The 20,171-nt window shown below is 43.2% G+C and overlaps 1 protein-coding gene across 3 annotated transcripts; it reads left to right on the forward strand.

Annotated features, from left to right (window-relative positions):
• Nucleotides 1-55: 55 nt before the first annotated feature.
• OSCP1 (organic solute carrier partner 1) lies at nt 56-18,610 on the forward strand. Of its 3 annotated transcripts, none has more exons than XM_073317449.1 (10): nt 56-258; nt 11,258-11,412; nt 12,121-12,288; nt 12,746-12,826; nt 13,497-13,600; nt 14,054-14,182; nt 14,866-14,935; nt 15,728-15,867; nt 16,655-16,718; nt 17,460-18,610. In XM_073317449.1, exons 1-10 carry the CDS (start codon nt 147-149, stop codon nt 17,574-17,576), a joined length of 1,140 nt encoding a protein of 379 aa, XP_073173550.1. In that variant the 5' UTR covers nt 56-146; the 3' UTR covers nt 17,577-18,610. The 3 variants fall into 3 exon arrangements, with proteins under 3 accessions (XP_073173550.1, XP_073173551.1, XP_073173552.1); XM_073317450.1 differs by having other exon boundaries at nt 11,258-11,397; XM_073317451.1 differs by lacking the exon at nt 56-258 and adding an exon at nt 5,308-5,365.
• Nucleotides 18,611-20,171: the final 1,561 nt, after the last annotated feature.

Consider the following 20,171-nt stretch of genomic DNA (forward strand, 5'->3'; position numbering starts at 1 on the left):
ACCCCCCTTCCCCTTTAAGAGGCCGACTCCGTCAATAAGCCGCCCCCTGATTGGTTGCCGCCCCCTCCTCGGTGCCCTGGCAACGGCGTCCGCGTTTCCGGGAGCCCGGAGCGGGCGGCCCCTCAGGCGCCGCCCGGCCCCGCGCCATGTCGGCCCGCTCGCTGCCGCTGCTCTTCCTCAACCTGGGCGGGGAGATGCTCTACATCCTGGACCAGCGGCTGCGGGCCCAGAGCATCCCCGGGGAGAAGGCCCGCAAAGGTGAGAGCCCGGCCCGGGGGGGGCCGCCCCCCGACAGAGCATCCCCGGGGGGGGCCGCCCCCCGCCCCCCGACAGAGCATCCCCGGGGGGGGCCGCCCCCCAGCCAGAGCATCCCCGGGGGGGGCCGCCCCCCCAGCCAGAGCATCCCCGGGGGGGGCCGCCCCCCCAGCCAGAGCATCCCTGGGGACATCCCCCCCCGCCCCTCCCCAGAGCATCCTCCCGGACTCAGCACCCCGCGGGGCCGACCCCCTGCCCCTCCCCAGAGCATCCCCCCCGGGGGGCCGCCCCTCGACACAGCATCCCCGGGGGGGGCGCCCTTCGCTACAGCCCCCCCCCGCCCCTTCCCAGAGCATCCCCAGGGAGCAGGCCCGCAAAGGTGACAGCCTTGTGCTAGGGGACAGCCCCCAACCGCCCCCCCCCAGCATCCCTAAGAAGGGCCCCAAAAGTGAGGCCTGGGGCAAGACTGCCCTGGTGCTACTCTGCCCACTCACCTGCCATGTATTGGCTTTAGAGCCCCTCCAGCATTGCAGGCTGGTGGAGAAGTTCCTGTGTATCAGAGCCTAGGCTGACACTGGGAGCGGGGCGTAGGGAATGGAGCATGTGGGAAGGTCAGGGCTTTTTAGAGGAGGCAACTTCACCACCACCCCTTTCCCTGCACCTCTGAAATGGACCCAACTTGAGTTCCATCCCTGTGGCAGGCTTCAAAATGCTCTCCCCATGGGGCCAGTAGGAAGCTTTCCTGGAGCAGCTCAGACCCTTATGCAGAAATTAGATACTTGTCTGGGTTTTTTTAAGGCCCCACTTCTTGCCCCAGTGGTTTGAAAGGGGAGTCTTGTGTCTGTGACTCAAACTTATAGTTGCTGTTTAAAGTCCTGTAGACAGCAAACAATCATGTCAATTTCACAGTGGTGCTTAGGAATCTTTGAGCCACAGAGGCAGGGCTGGCATTGTTCACCAATGAAGGGGATATGAACACCAGAGGCTGCGGGTAGGGTGGAGCAGCAAGCCCACAAATCAAGTGCCCCTGCAGGGCCGTGAAACAACACTTTCCCTTCCAGAAGCCAGGAGGGCTGGTGCTTCAAATGTATCAAATATCTACTATGCACAGAATAGAAAAATAGGACAGAGTTTGAAGACCGCACCTGGGTGCTCAGATGCCATGTTGATAAGTGCAATATAAACACCTAGAGAGAATCTGAGCACCTGGGAATAGGGGAGGTGCATTTCTCACCTGTATTATCCCTCCTGCACCTGGGTGACTGTAGCTCTCCCTCTCCTTGCCTTTTGGTTGGCCTCTGGCTAGTAGCTCAGATGCTAGGACTAAGTTCGAGAGCCCTAATGGGGAGGCATCACATCTCCAGATGCTGGTGGTGGATATCTGCCTAAAGACTCAGTTTCCTTTACATGTCTGACATTTCTAGAGTTATGTTCATATTTACACCGCTACGCAATTTAGCTTCATCCCTAAAGAGAGTCAACAAATAATTCACACACTCTTTTGGATCCTGTATCTTTGGCTTTCTGTTCAAGAGGCTTTGTACACTGCCCTCTAAATAGCTGAGACTCCATGAGCAAATTTTGTGCTAAACTGATTTTAAAATGGCTTGTTGCAAGTACATATTGAGCCAAGCTGTTTTTTTCTGGAACCATGTTTAAAATTTGTCTTTAATGGAGTTTTAGACACAGCACTGCTGGATACTTAGACTCATAGATGTAAAGGGTGATGTTACATTTTGAACAGAAAAATTCTGGCTAATGTAAGTGTGTGTGTCGGGGGGAGGATATTGTTGAATGTGGATCAAAGCTACACTCCGGCTGTCTATACTCCTTTTCCATTCTGTCCGGCACAGTCATGCTCTATCCCCCTACCTAATATATAGGTTTCTTCCGACTGTTACATCTTTTATGGAAACCTTGAAATCAACAGTTCCAGTCTGAAACCAAGGTTTGTGATTAGATCCCCTTAATTTAGGGGCAGATGTGAACACCTCGTAGCTGCCTGGGTGGAAGCCTGTGTATGGGAAATGTATGTTCCACTAGAATATTATAATGTAAAACGATACGACGTCGTGCAGAGGAGAAAATGTGCCCAGGTGGAAGACTTTACTGGGTGTGCAGAGGACACATTCTTTGCTGCTTTGGGGAAAGGAATGACTCCTTCCCACTGATCCAGGAACAGACTGGAGGGCAGTATCTACATCTCTGCTCTTGGTCACTGTGAAGTAGAGGAGAGGAGGGTGGGAATTAAAAAAGAAAACTGAGGAAATCCCAGAAGACCAAGAAGCAAATAGAGAGAACACCAGTCATGGATGTACAGAATAAGGTGAAATATTATCCTTCTACTAATTCCATCTACCAAGAAGCGACTTTGCTGCAGCACAAAAATGACCTCAAAGATGTTCATTCATGGTAGTGTCCTGTTTTTAGCAATTTCACTCTGAAATATGATCAATCACTCTCCTGCTCCAAAGTGATCTACCGTTTAGTAGTAAATTAGTCTCATGCAGTCATGTTTGTTGGGTGATAATTTCCCTGTATTTCATTTATATAGGAGAGTTATTAATATACTTACTATGGTATCAGAAGGATCCTGCAAAGACAACATAGTCATAACAAGCATTTCCTAATCAGGCCATTATGGTCTTAGATTAATAGATTCCAAAGCCAAAAGGGACCATTGTGATCATCTAGTCTGACCTGTATAACACAGGCCATAGAACTTCCTGAGAATAATCCCTAGAGCAGATCTTTCAGAAAAGTATCCAATCTTTATTTTAAAATTGTCTGTCGGTGATGGAAAATCTACCATGACCCTTGGTAAATTGTTCCAATGGTTAATTACTCTCACCATTATAAATTTATGCTATCTTACACTAGGTATCTCTCTGGTAATAACTGCATGAAGCTGTTATCATTAGGGCTCCATGTTTGGCACGGAGGTCACGGAAGTCATTGATTCTGTGACTTTCCGTGACTTCTGTGGCAGCCAGTGGGACTGACCCCAGAACTGCCCAAGCAGCTGGATCCAGGGCCAGCTGTTCAGGTGGCCCTGGGGACAGTCCCACTGGCCGCTGCTGGAGCGGCTCGGCAGCTAGCCACTTGGACAGCCCCGCAACCAGCTGCACCAGCCACTGCTGGCACCAGGGACCCCCTGAGCAGCGGTCTCCCAGGCGGCCAGGGTAGCCGCTGCTTGGCAGCCCCTGGCAGCTGGTGCCACTGGCCCTCCCCCCCCACCTCCCCAGCAGCGGGGCCCCCAGACACCTCCCTTAGCAGCAGCAGCCCCAGCTCCCCCTCAGCAGCGCCCTCCACCTCCACCCCCCAAGATTTAGTCAGGGGTATTTATAGTATAAGTTATGGACAGGTCATGGGCCGTGATTCTTTATTTCTAGCCCGTGACTTGTCCATGACTTTTACTAAAAATACCCGTGACTAAATCGTAGCCTTAGTTATCATACTTATCTACATCTCCAGAAAAATCATCACTTCTTTACATACTAGAGATTGCTACACTTATTTCAGTAAAGAGCTGGAATGGGTGGAGGCTTACAATAGAAGAAAGTAAAAACTAAGATTGTGCATTTGGTTATCATGGAAACTCAAATACACTTGAATATCTCTGTATTTGTATTTCGGAGCTTAATGCCTCAGGGATCCATTTATGGAACCAAAATAACTCAAGATTTGGTCTTCTCAACAATATTTTCATTATCCTGGTTCTGAAATATTGCAATAACAGCAGCTGAGGTGTTATTTTTGGAGAAACAAAAACACACAATTTTAAAAATAAGAGAAACATAAATATATGACTACTGGACTTTGTGCCTACCCTAGTAACATGTTTTTGGACCCTGTATTTATCAAGTTGTAGCATCATTATTAAATGTACCTCCCGCTTCGATTTCATACTTACTGCACAAAAGCTCCAACCTTAAATCAGTAGCATTATGCAACTCTCATTGTAACATTTTCTGAATTAAACAAATTAAGGTTAAAAATAAACCACTTTCTTCTCCCAACCATGATTTTATATGGGGCAGGGAAGGAGAGCCCAAGAACTTTAAAATTTCATAACAATAAGAAATAAGGGAAAAGGTTCATTATGCTTTTCCATCTGTCCTCCCAACCTGAAAAAACTGCTTAACAGTAGCAGAGGATAGATTACAGGAAGCTATTTTTAACAATTCATATTATAATGGCTAAAGTAATGACAGGGCTATCTTATTGCACCATCGCTGTGTACTGTTCAGGTGGCTGGAGGTACAAAACTTAGGCTTGGCCTACACTACCAACTTATGTCAGTATAACTACATCACTGTGGGATGTGGAAAATCCACCCTCCTGAGAGACGTAGTTATACCAGTCTAACCCCCAGTATAGACAGTACTATGTCAACAGGAGGGCTTTTCCCACTGACATAGCTACCACCTCTGGGGGAGGCGGAGCACCTGTGCTATCAGGAGAAGCTCTCCTGTTGGCGTAAGTAAGGTTTTCACTAGAGCTACAGTAGCTGCAGTGGGGTAAGTGTAAACAAGCCAGTAAACATAATGACCCATGAGGTGTGAATTAGTGAACAAGTTCTGACACATCTCGATGAGAACATAGGACCTGCACTGCTGTAGCTGCATTTTGCACTCTGGAAGATTCAGGCTTTATTTCGGTTGAGATGTGGTTACAGCTATGTTGTGATATCATTGGTTAGAACTGCGGACTCTCTCTTGTTCACTTGTGAGTAATAAATCTAGTTGTATTGAAAAGAACCAGACACATTAGCTCTTCCCTTTCCCAGCTTGATGTCAAAAGTGCTGAGCATTTGCTTGGGATAAAATTCTGGCCTCAGTGAAGTCAGTGGGATTTTTGCCAATGACCTCAAAAGGGCCAGGATTTCACCATTGGTGTTTGGTTTTTAATGTGAGTGAAAGGTAAAAATAGCAGGCAGCCTTTTCTTGTTAAGCATTGAATGCTGACATGAAAAATAAAGTCCATTAACTAGATTTTTCCAATTTCTTTCTTTTAATCTCCTTGCAAGTATTGTTCTTACTACTTGAACCACTGTTTTTGTTTTGTATGCTTCGTGTAGATGAATGGACAGATGTGGACAGGAAACGAGGTACTGTAACCTTTTAGCTGCATGCAGTAGATCAACACAACCATTTGCACATACGCACACCGAACCCATATGCACATATACACTCCGAACCCTGTTGCCACAGTGTTGTAGTTGTAGCAGTTGTCAAGAACACAAAACAGGTGATTCTTCAACCAAGACTTTCTGTTTAAAAAATACATTAATAATTTTAGATCTAAACACATGTAAATCAAAGACCCTTTAACAATAAATATCTTTCAATCATGCAGCCCTTAAAAATAGCTTCTCTGAAAATTAATTATAATCAGAGCAATGCATATTAATAGATGGTATCTTCACCAGAGAACTTTCTAGCCAAATCTGAATGTCTTAGTTGATTAACCTTATAGAAATACAAGCATATGACTGCATGAGTTCTGTGAGCATTGTTCATGTGTAAAATGCAGGCAGTAATCATGTATGCTGCATAGCAGTATTTCTGTAAGGATATTCCCAATTCCCTAATTCTCTACCTTCCCTGATCTCCAGTTTCCAGGGCCCAACACCTCTTTAAACAGCTTCCTTTTTATAGTTATGATTCAGTTTTCAGAATAAAGCCTTCAGCATTCTCTGTACATTTAGCTAAGGTTCTTTTCACTATGATATATAAGTAGGGCTGTCAAGCGATTAAAAAAATTAATTGTGATTGATCGCACAATTAAAAACATTAATCATGATTAATCATGCTGTTAAACAACAATAGAATACCATTTATTTTAAATATTTTTGCATGTTTACTACATTTTCAAATATATTAATTTCAGTTACAACACAGAACACAAAGTGTACAATGCTCACTTTATATTTATTTTTTATTACAAGTATTTCCTCTGTAAAAAACAAAAAAAATTGTGTTTTTTCAATTCACCTCATACAGGTACTGCAATGCAATCTCTTTATCATGAAAGTTGAACTTACAAATATAGAATTATGTACAAAAAAAAAAGAAAACTGCATTCAAAAATAAAACAATGTAAAACTTTAGCGCCTACAAGTCCACTCAGTCCTACTTCTTGGTCAGCCAATCACTCAGACAAACAAGCTTGGTTACAATTTGCAGGAGATAATGCTGCCTACTTCTTGTTTACAATGTCACCTGAAAGTGAGAACAGGCATTCACATGGTACTGTTGTAGCTGGCATGGCAAGATATTTACATGCCAGATGCGCTAAAGATTCATATGTCCCTTCATGCTTCAACCACCGATCCAGAGGAAATGCTTCCATGCTGATGAGGGGTTCTGCCTGATAACGATCCAAAGCAGTGCAGACTGACCCATGTTAATTTTCATCATCTGAGTCAGATGCTGCCAGCAGAAGGCTGATTTTCCTTTTTGGTGGTTTGGGTTCTGTCGTTTCTGCATCAGAGTGTTGTTCTTTTAAGACTTCTGAAAGCATACTCCACACCTTATCCCTTTCAGATTTTGGACGGCACTTCAGATTCTTAAACCTTGGGTCAAGTGCTATAGCTATTTTTAGAAATCTGACATCAGTACCTTCTTTGTGTTTTGTCAAATCTGCTGTGAAAATGTTCTTAAAATGAACAGGTGCTGGATCATCATCTGAGACTGCTATAACATGAAATATATGCAGAATGCGAGTAAAACAGAGCAGAAGACATACAATTCTCCCCCCAAGAAGTACAGTCACCAATTTAATTGACGCATTATTTTTTTAACAAGCATCATCAGCATCACCTCTGAAATGGTGGCTGAAGCATGAAGGGGCATACGAATGTTTAGCCTATCTGGCATGTAAATACCTTGCAACGCCGGCTACAAAAGTGCCATGTGAACGAACGTCTGTTCTCACTTTCAGGTAACGTAAATAAGAAGCAGGCAGCAGTATCTCCCGTCAATGTAAACAAACGTGTTTGTCTTAGCAATTGGCAGAATAAGAAGTAGGACTGAGTGGACTTGTAGGCTCTAAAGTTTTACACTGTTTTGTTTTTGAGTGCAGTTATGTAACCAAAAAAATCTGCATTTGTAAATTACACTTTCACGATAAAGAGATTGCATTTCAGTACTTCTATGAGGTGAATTGAAAAATACTATTTCTTTTATCATTTTTACAGTACATATATTTGTAATAAAAAATAATAAAATCAGGTGAGCACTGTGCACTTTGTATTCTGTGTTGTAATTGAAATCAATATTGAAAATATAGAAAAACATCCAAAAATATTTAATAAATTTCAATTGGTATTCTATTGTTATAAGTGCGATTAACTGTGCTTAATTTTTTTAATCGCAATTATTTTTTTGAGTTAATCGCGTGAGTTAACTGCGATTTATTGACAGCCCTATATCAAGTGGTATTGACATGTGAATATGCTGGAGTTTGCTTCCGTTCTTCTCTGTGGCTCCACAATGTGTTTTGTGCAGTTACATGTTCTTGCAGCATTTAAAATGTACTAGCATATCAAAAGACTCTGTCAGGCTCTAATGTAACACATTCAAAAGTGGGATGCGGAGGGTAAAACCACCTGATTTTCATATTGATTTGGTCCAAGGCACAAATGTGGATTCCACATAGATCAATCAGTAAAGCTTTAATACTTTCATTGTGCAAGGATTATACAGTAAAAACATGCCGTATCCATTGCTGGATGCTACTATTAAAAGGAAGGATCCCTGAGGAGTCAACAGTCCAAAATCACAAGGTTCTGTTGTTGATGATATCATGATGATTCAGGCATCATCCATCCTCATCTACTTCATTGACTTCAGTTATTTATCATTGATATAAAATTGTTCACGTTTACACAATGAGTAGCTAAAGGAGCTGCTGCAACTGTGTAAAATGTAACCAGTGACTGGTGTCTGAAGCAGTAATTAGTAGTTGGCGGACTGTAATGTGAACATGTATGTGTCTGTTGTTCACGGCTGGAGTCAGTTATAACGTTGGTTGTCAGCAGTTGTGTACCTGGATTTTGTTTTAAATGGAAACTTGTAGCAGGTAAAAATGTGTAACTGTTTTGGTCTTGGATTATTCCTTTGGTTGATTTGAATGTAATCTGGGAAGCATGAGCTTTATCAAGAAAGAAAGTTATCTGCTTCCTGTCATGCTGGTGAGCCATCTGTTGTTAAACTGCATTAGAAACTGAGATGTGTGGAAAGAAAAGGAGGACTTGTGGCACCTTAGAGACTAACAAATTTATTTGAGCATAAGCTTTCGTGAGCTACAGCTCACTTCATGTGACATGATTATGGAAAAACCTCTGTGAATCCTCCATCTTCTCTCTCATCCATTGCATTCTCTCCTTGTGGGAATGTCTCCTGTCTGCACTTGGATCCCTTTCCCTGGTCCTGCTTGCTGAGCTCCCTCTGTGCTTAGTTGCCTTTTTGCTGCATTGCTTAGAGTGACACACCTCTGTTTTTTTTTTATTTTCCCAAACTCAAATGGCTAACATGTTCTCCTTGGGAGAACCTACACTCTGGGATCCCTTTGCTTGATCCAAAGCTATTGTCTTTAGTTCCTATAAAGAAATTAATACCACATTTCACTATCAGAAGTGTGTTGTCAAGGTGTGTTTTTTTGAATGATACTGGGGTTGACTGTGCCCTTTTTATTTGTTTATTTATTTGAATATTTGTTGCTTTCACAGATCTATTTTAAGAAATGTGAATGGTTTTAATTGCAGGAATTAATTTATGTAAGGATTGATGTGTGTGGTTAATACAAGTCGTCCCATTCCATTCCATTCCATTCCATTGTGAAACACTTATAGAGAGACTTTGAGTATTGCTGCAACTCTAAATAGGATTGTTCTGCTACTTGTTTGGATGGCACTGGTAACAGGTGAAGGAGAAGACCTTAATGGATCTTGGTGGGCACAAAAAGTGTGCAGTGTGTGCAAACAGCTATAAAATATTCATGTTCGTATTGCCATGGAGCAGAAGGTCTGATTTTTTTCATGTCTGCCCAGCTGCAAAATAAAGTATGTAATGATTGATACTTATTAACATTGCATTAGATTTTCTTCATTACTAAAGGGATGTTGGATTAAGATTCATTGTACTGCTGTGAAGCAAACTTTTCTGGCTAGGACTGACAAATAAAATGTTTTATGGACAGTACATTCCAAAGGTGGGCAGTGGGGGGAAGAAAAACCTTTTAATCGTAGTTGCTTTTATTTGGGTCACTGCTTCTTAGAAGCTGAGAATAGATTGGGATCCCCTATGAAATGTCTTAAGATGCCCACAAGGGGAAATGCTATTTTGCATCTTTGTAAATATTACCTCCAAGCAAGCATAGAGGGAATTGCATCAGTAGTGACTTGCGCTCCAGCACCCTGAATTATCTGTTTCCAGCTTCTCAGCACCTGAATGGTACCTAGCAGCTGCCCTGGATATCTAACTAAGTTTCCAGTATTATTTAGCGCCAGAGAAGGTGAAAATTGCTGCGACATAGCTCCCGCTGCTGTGCAGTAGACCCACTCACCACCCCCGCTCCCACAATAGTGAGCGTGCACGGCGAACTCTACCAGTAAGAAATAATGTCAGTATTTATATAACTAATCACGACCACCAAGTATCTCTTTGTTCTCTGACTTCTGTCCGAAGGTTTCTGTAATCCGCTTTGAATTTGCTAGCATCACTATCTTTGGTAGTGGTCATCTGCTTGGAAGAGGCTTAATCCTTGCTCTGTAGTCTTGGTATGGACTGCAATATTCGCTTTCATTCAGCATTTCCATAGTGGGACGTGAGTGTGTGTGATACAGAGTTTAGGGCCAAATTCAGTGCTGAAGACAGTGGAGTTACACCTCCTCACATCACTGCTAAATTTGTCCCTGGTGGCCTTGGTCCCTTTCAGAAAAGCAGTGTACAGTGTACTCTTGATGTGTACGCTAGCAGTGTACTCTGATGGTTAGATCAGAGCACTGCGAGGCAGGACGCCATGGTTCTGTTCTTTGCTCTGTCACTGCATCTCTTGAGTAAGTCACTTAACAGCTCTGTGCCTCAATATACATATATAAAAAGGTACTATTCACCTCAGCAGGTTGCTGTGAAGCTTATTAAATGTTTTGAGGTGCTTTGAGATTCTCATATGAAAATCACAGTGGAAGAGCTCAGTATTATCTTGCAGTGATGCCAGTGTTTGAAATGCTTTCCTTACCACCAAAAATCCAAATCTGTGCAACACAAAAACTTCAGACAAGGAACCTTGAATAATTTGATAGACTTCTGTTAAAAAGAGGGAAAAAATGATTTCTTACATTTCTAAAGGGAGAAAAAGATTCAGTTGACTATAATTTATTTTAAGATGGTAATGTGTATGTCCAATCTAATTTAGAACCACAAAGCTTTCCCTGTGGAGCAGAATTACAGCTAAATAGGCATTAGACGCAGTATCAGCCTATTCACTGAACCAGACATTTCTAATTTAAATAAAAAAATAATAAAAGTGATAGACATGACTTTAAAAACAATGCACTAAAACGAGTCTTATTCCCATCAGAAAAAAAGTGTTTGTTGCCTATGGCTATGTCTACATTACAGACTTCTGCCAGCCCAGCTCTGTCATTCGCAGGGGTGAAGAAGTGTGATCCCTGACCTACAGAGCTGTGCCAACGGAAGCTCCTAGTGTAGATCCATTTATACTGGCAGAACTGCACTTTTACCAGTATAATTTGTTTCTCTCATGGGAGATGTTTTTTGTTTAGCTGCGTGCACACTTGAAGTGTTTGCTGGTATAGAATACCAGTATTTTTTTCTGTTGTGGCTCTGTGTGTGGTTTGCATAGGTAACAATTCATATGAATCCTCGCACACCCGACTGTCTGTGTCCTCCATGTGGAACAAAATAGAGCATTAGCTATTTCTGAAATCTGTCAGTATAGAAAATCAACAAGATAGGTTCTTTTGTCTTTACAGTTATGAATGATATCATCACAACCATGTTCAATAAAAAGTTTATGGAGGAGCTGTTTAAACCACAGGAACTCTATTCCAAGAAGGCCCTGAGAACAGTGTATGACCGGCTGGCTCATGCTTCAATCATGAGGCTGAATCAGGCAAGCATGGATAAGGTAAAAAGATTGTCTTCCCCTCATAGATTATTCTAGATATTAGAAGCCATTTGTTGCTTTCTTCAATGCTGCTTCTCACTGGGTGTTGATTGCAGTAGAATTTTTTTATATCATTCTCAGTTTATCAAGAATTTTGTGACAGAAATACTCCATGCAAAAGTTCCTCCTCTTTGCTTTCTTTCTAAACCCAGGAAAGGTGTTAGAAAATACACCTTAGTATCAGACACATTAAGATAACTCAAAACAACAACAAATTCAAAACTCTATGTTTCTGCTTTGATAGTGTGAAAGTGTTTGATTTGGGGTATTCATTAGGTGTGTCTTAATTTTAACTGTGTGTATGCTTATTACTGTTTGGGCATCCCCAAATTCATACCCTCAATTTTGTATGTGCAAATACCTGAATGTGTGCCTGCAAAGAGTATTTCTACATGCAAATAATTGTGGCTGTAACTAAGGAGGTTGAGGGAAGCCCCTGTGAACACTTTACCCTATGGGTTTAGATACTAAAAATTAAATTCTGCATGTAATAAGTATGTATAAAACCTACCAAAGGAATAAAAGATCATAGCTCTTACCATACAGGTATTGGGATGAGTTTTCAAAATCACTTTCCAGATTAAACTTGACTTGACGGTATGATTTGCACTAGATGATGACTGACCTAGGCTTTTTGATCTAACCAGATTTCCCTGTATTATTTTACAGCTCTACGATCTTATGACTATGGCTTTCAAATACCAAGTTCTGCTCTGTCCTCGACCCAAAGACATACTGTTAGTCACTTTCAATCATCTGGATGCTATCAAGGATTTTATACGAGACTCCCCTAACATTCTTAACCAAGTGGACGAAACATTTCGGCAGCTAATCGATGTAAGAGCCCAGTTATTGGATGAACTATAGACCTCCCAGCTGTTTGTTTTTTCACTCTTTTTCCAATGTGGATCTTTTCTTTCAACCTTAGGGAACAACTGAAATCACTCTGCTCCCCTCTGAACCTGAAGGAAGGCTCTGAAGTGTTTTAAAAACACTGCTTGAAACTGAACAGTTTAGAATTCCAGTGTTGTTTTCATATTGGCTCACTTTAAGCTCTTTATTTATTTAAGGCCCAATCCAATTCCCATGAAAGTGTAAGTCTTTCCATTGACTTCAGTAGGAATTGAATTTGGAATTGGTTTGTTAACAATTACAGCTTACCACACTGCCCTTTTTTGATTTTTATTTGCAACACAATTTTGACATTTTTGTGGCCACATTTGACTAGATGGGACAGGTCATTCACAGAACAGCTTAGAAACATTACAGTTATAATTTCTTTTCTGTTCTCTAGATGTACAGTTGTCTCTCTGCTGGTGAATTTCAGCTGATCAGGCAAACACTCCTAATTTTCTTTCAGGACATGCACATCAGGGTAAGTGTCCCATTTCATTAGCCCATAAGAAAAACAGTGAGTTTGATTTTGTGGCAATAAAATGTACGTATTTTGTTATAATTACATTATTTTGAAACAGGTGTGTTTTTGCTGCTCACGCTTGTAACTTGCATTGATGTGCTTGATCTCTCTGTAACTGAAAAAACTGAGCACAATATAAATAACAAGTGTGCCCAAGAGCTTTTACTAAATGAACGTCCCCTTCACTAGAATGGTATGAAAAGCAACGACTGTCCATACTCAGCTGCAGTTCTTTAAATACTAATATACAGACTGTTTTCTGGACTTGCGCTTTTCATTATTGGGAGATTTCACAAACCCAGAGATACCTGTTTATGTACAAACTCGACTGACAAACATTTTTCTTTTTAATTAAAGGCTTGACTAAGAAACCATGAAAAACTGGGGATTGACAGCAAGGATTTGACATTCCTAAATAAAATAAAGGGTTCTGTTTTATTCATTTGAGTATGATCAGTTAAAGTTAGACTAATACTTCCAGTCTGTGGGCGATGACTTTCGAAATATCAGCCTTCCTTTGATTTTTCGCAAGAATTACTATGCAGGAAGGCTGCAGGATCAGGATCCAAATGGTTTACATTAGGAGTCCTTTGACTGGTATTTTTGTGGGTGGGGTGTTTCTTTGCAGGTCTCCATCTTTCTAAAGGATAAAGTACAAAACTCGAATGGTCGCTTTGTGCTGCCAATATCAGGTCCTGTTCCATGGGGAACAGAAGTTCCAGGACTCATCAGGTGATTTCTAGACCATTATTTATTATGTATGCAGCTCCCCCAGTGTGCATGGCTGCCCACAAAGGAGCAGTTGGTACCAACTGTAAAGAGAATACTTGTCCAGTGGGAAGTGCACCAAAACGATCATTCATTTTGCATAGATCACTGAACATCTGTTGGGTATTACTTATATAGCTCAGGATTTGGAACAATCTGGCAATGATCTGGCAATGAAAGGCTTAGTATTTCATCTGTAATCCCCTGTTCCAGCCCTTATGTTCCAGCCCCTTATTTATTCTTTTAAAATTACACCACTGCCTATTATCAATTTAGTAATTTTTTATAATAGTATCAAACATTTGACAGAAGAGAGCTTGATTCCCCATCCTCCAGTATGAAGAGCAAAGCAAGTCAGCACTAAAGAGCATCACTAAATATCTTGAGATAACAATGATTTATTTTTATTCCTTTAAGGATGTTTAATTGCAACGGAGATGAAGTTAAAAGGGTTGAATTCACCAATGGTGGAAATTATATCAGTCCACAAAGGGAAGGTTCATTTGATCTTTATGGAGACAGAGTGCTTAAACTGGGGACAAATATGTAAGTAAACTGTCCTACATAGAAACTACATATAAAATTCTTAATAAAACCTGCTGAAGGTCAGCCTTGAAGATAAATGGCTCTTGATTTGTTGAGGAAAATATGTCTTCAGTCTTTGTATCTCATTGGCTTGTTGATGCCACTTCTGCTGCTCTTTATCAACTTGACACCTTTAGTTTAGTGATGTCTTCCTGGGAGGAGAATGACACAACTAGCAGTAGCTATGTATGGATGTATATAAATAGCCCCAGAAAAGAAACAGCAAAATCTTAACTCCTGTCCGCAGCAGAGCTGAGGAATGGCTGGATCTGGTTTAGTACTACACCTTCCGTGAGCTGCATGTAATGATCACTTAGGTTGCATTCAGGGAATACGTTTGATAACATAGATTTCTTCTGAGTAATTTTGCCATTCAGGAAAGAAGAGTTAGGAGTACTTTTTGCCCATTTGTACTTTTCTTCACTCAAGCACTTTAGCACAGTCCGTATGTCAAAAAACTGAATTAGAACTGCTCATCCCAATTATTCACTGTCCCCAGAAAAGAATGTATGGATATAATGTTATCATCCAGAAACCGTATTTTGAGCCTATGCAGGTAGAGAAGTCTCTTTGGCTCCTACCCTGTGTACAGGAACTGACTGTTTTTTCCCTGCATGCAGTAACTTTTTTATTTTTCCCTCTAGGTACAGTGTTAGTCGGCCAGTAGAGACGCATATGTCAGGAGCATCCAAGAGTTTGGCATCCCACGCAAAGGTCGGATGTCCTTCTATCCCCTTCATGCTTCACTAAGTTCTTGACCTCAGTGACATTCTGTGGCAAAAAGTATTTTGGTCTAATTACGCATTATGTAAAAAAGTATGTTCTTTTATCAGTTTTGGATTTGCCACTGTTTTAGTTTCATTCAATCTTCCCTTGCTCTTTTATGAGACGTGAAGAACAGAAGCTCCCAATCTTCCTTTTCTAGACCATTCAGTATTTTATATACTTTTATCATGACCCCTCCTATTCATCTTCCTTTCTCAGATAAACAATCCCAGCCTCTTAAGGCTCTGTGTATAGGAGAGTTTTTCCAGGCCTCTATGTTGTTCGCCCTCTCTGAACTCCTTCCAATTTTATACTGTCCTTGTTGCCATGGGGTGACCAGAGCATATTAGAGGAAGCTACCAGTGGTTTATATCATGGTTTAATAATTTTTTTCTGTATTGTTCTCTGTCCTGATCTTTATGCATGCTAAAATCGTTGTTTTTGTTGTTGTTTTCCCTAACCAGTTGTTTGACCTATTGAAACAATTGGAAGTTGGTTTTACAGACTTTTCAGCTGTTCAGTTTAGCCAGGCAATTATTTTGTCCTGTATGTGTAACCTCAGTTTGAGTCCATATGCGCTAAACATCAGTCAGCCACCATATTGCTTCTATAATATAAAATATTTAATAATAATATCACACTGAAAAATGTTGTCCTTTACAATACCAGGAACCAGCAAAACGAGTATAGTCCTTCTTTTTCTGTTTGTCCATCCAATGAATCCATTATTGTTTTCTGCAGGAGAATGCAGCCCCTAACCCTCTTGCTAAAGAAGAACTGAACTTTTTGGCTAGACTAATGGGAGGCCTGGAGATCAAGAAACCCAATGGCAGTGAGCCGGGATTCCGATTAAACCTATTCACAACAGACGAGGAGGAAAAGTATGCTTAATTCCAACGCAATTTTGTGTGTGTGGTTTTGGTATTGGGGAGAGGCACAGCATTGACAGTCCTGGAGACTGAAGCCCTTTCTCCAAAGCGAAGGTACAGCACAGGGCAAGCTTTCTATTATGGCTCAATCCTGACCTAGATGGATCCTCTCCAGGGACAAGAGAGGAGTTCAGTCTCTCTGGTGTGTTCACGCCTTGGCCACTGTTGAAATTACCAACCAGAAATCCAGTTAGCACAGGTGGGGGTTTTTTGTAACGTGGAGTCTTCTCCACTATAAAGTGACTGAGACCTCTAATTCCCCATTGGATGGTAATGACTTTTGATCGCTAGTGACCTGATAGATTTGAACTTGTGGCTGAAGCGAAATACTCTCTATCCCATTTCCAATCTCCCTCCAGCTCCTTTTAAGCAAATAAACATTTCACAAGATAAGAGCTTTATTATAGCCTTAATGACAAATCAGCGAATCCGGTCTCTCAGCTCTAATCATCCTAGTCTCTTTGATAAAGGATCTATTTTCTGGCTGCGGGGGGGAGGGAGGGGAAGAGGAAGGCTGCCATTCCACTGTCTGATTAGTTAAAGTTAAAGCTAGCTGGATGTGTTTTGTACTAGAGAAATACTAGCATCTCTTCATAGTTAGCAAAAGAATCATGGATATTCAGGGGTTGCTATATGAAGAAGGATGCTCAGTAAATTAATAACCAACCCGATATTTCCCCTTCACTCCCTTATCTGTCATACATGAGATTAAGTAAACTTTTTTTATGCTTTCAATCAGATATGCAGCATTGACCAGGCCTGAAGAGTTATCTTACAAAGTTATCAACATACAAGCAACCCAGGCATGTATAGTGTATTTCAGATCGTTGATCTTTGTCATCTTTTTGTTTCTGAGAAAATAATTGATAAATTTTAAAAATGTTAATGTATTTTGACAAAACCCTGTTAAGATCACAAATCAGTAATGGAAATTATGTGCAGACTTAGCAATTACAAAGTAATAGAATTTGAAATATAGCAAATATCTGCAACTGTATCTCCTTTACTCACCTGCCAAAGCACAAAGTTTTAAAAATATATAGCCTAGAGAAGGCAGACCCTATGGACCATTTGCCTGCTCCTGTTGCCCTATACCTGCAGATCCTCACATGCTTAACTTTAAGCAGGTGGTTAAGTATGTCACCTGAGTTTTGTATTCTGATTCCAGTCCTGTGGTCTGCACAGGCCAGAACTGCAAGGGCAGGCTCCATCATTAGCTATTGTAAGGGAAAAGAAATGGCCAGTGTTATCATTAACCAATGGGGGGAAGAGGGGGCTACACACTTGTTTTTATTTGTAGTGTTTACAAAACTGGTGGTTCATCAGGGGTTTAGTTAATTTCTCTGTAACTGAAAAGAATATTTTCTTAAACATACTTTTTATGTTAAAATTCATAAAATTCAGAATGCTGAGGGATTTTCTAAGGTTATGATGACAGTTCTAAATTAGGTCAAATTTTGGACCTAAAGTCTTGAGGTGAACTCTCTGACAATAATTGCGAAATTAAGAATTTAGATGTTGGGGTTTTTTTTCCTTTTCAACAGGACCAACAGCAGAATGAGGAGCTGGCTCGAATCATGGGAGAGTTTGAGGTGACGGATCAGCCCAGTCAGAGCACAAGCAAGGGAGATGATTTACTGGCTATGATGGATGAATTATGATACTCTGCTTCCCAGAGGCACAGGCAGAACAAGAAGCTGTTTATTTAGTCACTTACAATTTGACATAGACAGAAACCTGCTGCTAGTCTCCTACCACATGGAGCTATTACAAATCCTGTCTGTGTCATGACTGAATGCACAGGCCAGCCTCTGAGCCCCGAATCAGTCTGGGTGGCATTAATACACATGCTACCAAAACCACTCTAATTTTAAATGTGACCTTTCAATATTTGCCTCCTTCATTTTCTGTGAAAACTCTAGATTGTTCCATGCCTCAGACTTAGAATCTTGAGTATTTCAAGGAAAGGGGAAGTGGGCATTCATGTTCTGCCCTGAACCTTAGCTGGGGGAAGTCTGGATACGTTAAGACACCATTTATAATGGGAAATGTGAAGCTTGGTGTAATATATACTAGCTTGTGTGTGGTTCTTAAACACTCATGGAAGGAACAGTCCCTTCTCTTTGCCAGTTGAGCCAGAGATTTTGTGTGCTTCAATTCATGGAGCTAGCTGTCTGTCCACCACTAAACAGTAGCAATCTCTTTTTTGCTGCACTTATAAACGTGAGAGGCCTCGAAATGACCGACTATCAAAGAAAGTGTTGTCGTTGCGTTTCTATGTACCTGATGTATATTTGTTCACTTTTCAGTAAGGGACGGTAACATTCGTCACTATTTGTTTCTACCCCATCACAAAACAGCGGACACCAGTTCTTCAGAAATATTTTCCCGAGTGCATAGGTTTTTCTGCCTTAGCGTAAACCTGTTGGCACTGAGCAATGTAAACTTCAGCCCCTAAAGGCTATCTACCCCTTTTCTTATTGCCCCGTAGTGATATTCCTCTTTATAAATGTAGCAATTGGAAAGTAACTTTCAGCTGGATTACTTTTGTGGTCTGTTGTTTGCAAGAAATAAGGAACCTTCTCTTGGCTACAAATTAACTTGTCGATATGAATAAGTGGATTTAGTTCCAGTAAAATGTCAATAGTAGATTTACGGTAATAAATCAGGAGCTGATCCTAAATCATACATGCTAGTGAGGGCAGGGGCATTTTCTTTTTATCATTAAAGTAAAACAAGCCTAATATATGGATGAGTATAAGAGGGAGTTCAGGGTAGGGGAGACGGGGGGTGGTTCCATGGCCCAAGGGCGGAGATGGGGGGGTTCTATGGCCCAGGGGGGTAGGGGAGATGGGGGGGTTCTATGGGCCGGGGGGGTGGAGAGATGAGGGCGGATGGGGGGTTCTATGGCCTGGGGGCAGAGATGGGGGGGTTCCATGGCCCAGGGGGGATAGGTGAGATGGGGGTTTCTATGGCCCAGGGGAGATGGGGGGTTTCTATGGCCCGGGGGGGGTGGGGAGATGGGGGTTTCTATGGCCCAGGGGAGATGGGGGGGCTCTGTGCCCCGGGGTGGGGTGGGGAGATGGGGGTTTCTATGGCCCAGGGGAGATGGGGGGGCTCTATGCCCCGGGGTGGGGTGGGGAGATGGGGGTTTCTATGGCCCAGGGGAGATGGGGGGTTCTATGCCCCGGGGTGGGGAGATGGGGGTTTCTATGGCCCAGGGGAGATGGGGGGGTTCCATGGCCCGGGGGCGGAGATGGGGGGTGGTTCCATGGCCCGGGGGTGGAGATGGGGGGGTTTTCTGGCCCGGGGGCCGAGATGGGGGGTGGTTCCATGGCCCGGAGGTGGAGATGGGGGGGTTTTCTGGCCTGGGGGGGTGGGGAGATGGGGGTTTCTATGGTCCAGGAGAGATGGGGGGGTTCCATGGCCTGGGGGGGGTGGGGAGACGGGGGTTTTTATGGCCCAGGGGAGATGGGGGGGGTTCCATGGCCCGGGGGCGGAGATGGGGAGGTTTTCTGGCCCGGGAGAGTGGGGAGATGGGGGTTTTTATGGCCCAGGGGAGATGGGGGGGTTCCATGGCCCGGGGGGGGTGGGGAGACGGGGGATGGTTCCATGGCCCAGGGGAGATGGGGGGGTTCTATGCCCCGGGGGGGGGGAAGTGGGGGGTTCTATGGCCCAGGGGTGGAGATGGGGGGTTCTATGCCCCGGGGGGGTGGGGAGATGGGGGGTTCTATGGCCCAGGGGAGATGGGGGGGTTCTATGCCCCGGGGGAGGAGATGGGGGGTTCTATGCCCCGGGGGGGTGGGGAGACGGGGGTTTCTATGGCCCAGGGGAGATGGGGGGGGTTCTATGCCCCGGGGGGGGGAAGATGGGGGGTTCTATGCCCCGGGGGGTGGGGAGACGGGGGTTTCTATGGCCCAGGGGTGGAGATGGGGGGTTCTATGCCCCGGGGGGTGGGGAGACGGGGGTTTCTATGGCCCAGGGGAGATGGGGGGGGTTCTATGCCCCGGGGGAGGAGATGGGGGGTTCTATGCCCCGGGGGGGTGGGGAGACGGGGGTTTCTATGGCCCAGGGGTGGAGATGGGGGGTTCTATGCCCTGGGGAGATGGGGGTTTCTATGGCCCAGGGGTGGAGATGGGGGGTTCTATGCCCCGGGGGGTGGGGAGATGGGGGTTTCTATGGCCCAGGGGAGATGGGGGGGTTCTATGTCCCGGGGGGGGACATGGGGGGTTCTATGCCCCGGGGGGGTGGGGAGA

The sequence above is a fragment of the Lepidochelys kempii genome, chromosome 19, assembly GCF_965140285.1.
Source record: "Lepidochelys kempii isolate rLepKem1 chromosome 19, rLepKem1.hap1, whole genome shotgun sequence".
Lineage (NCBI taxonomy): Eukaryota > Metazoa > Chordata > Testudines > Cheloniidae > Lepidochelys > Lepidochelys kempii.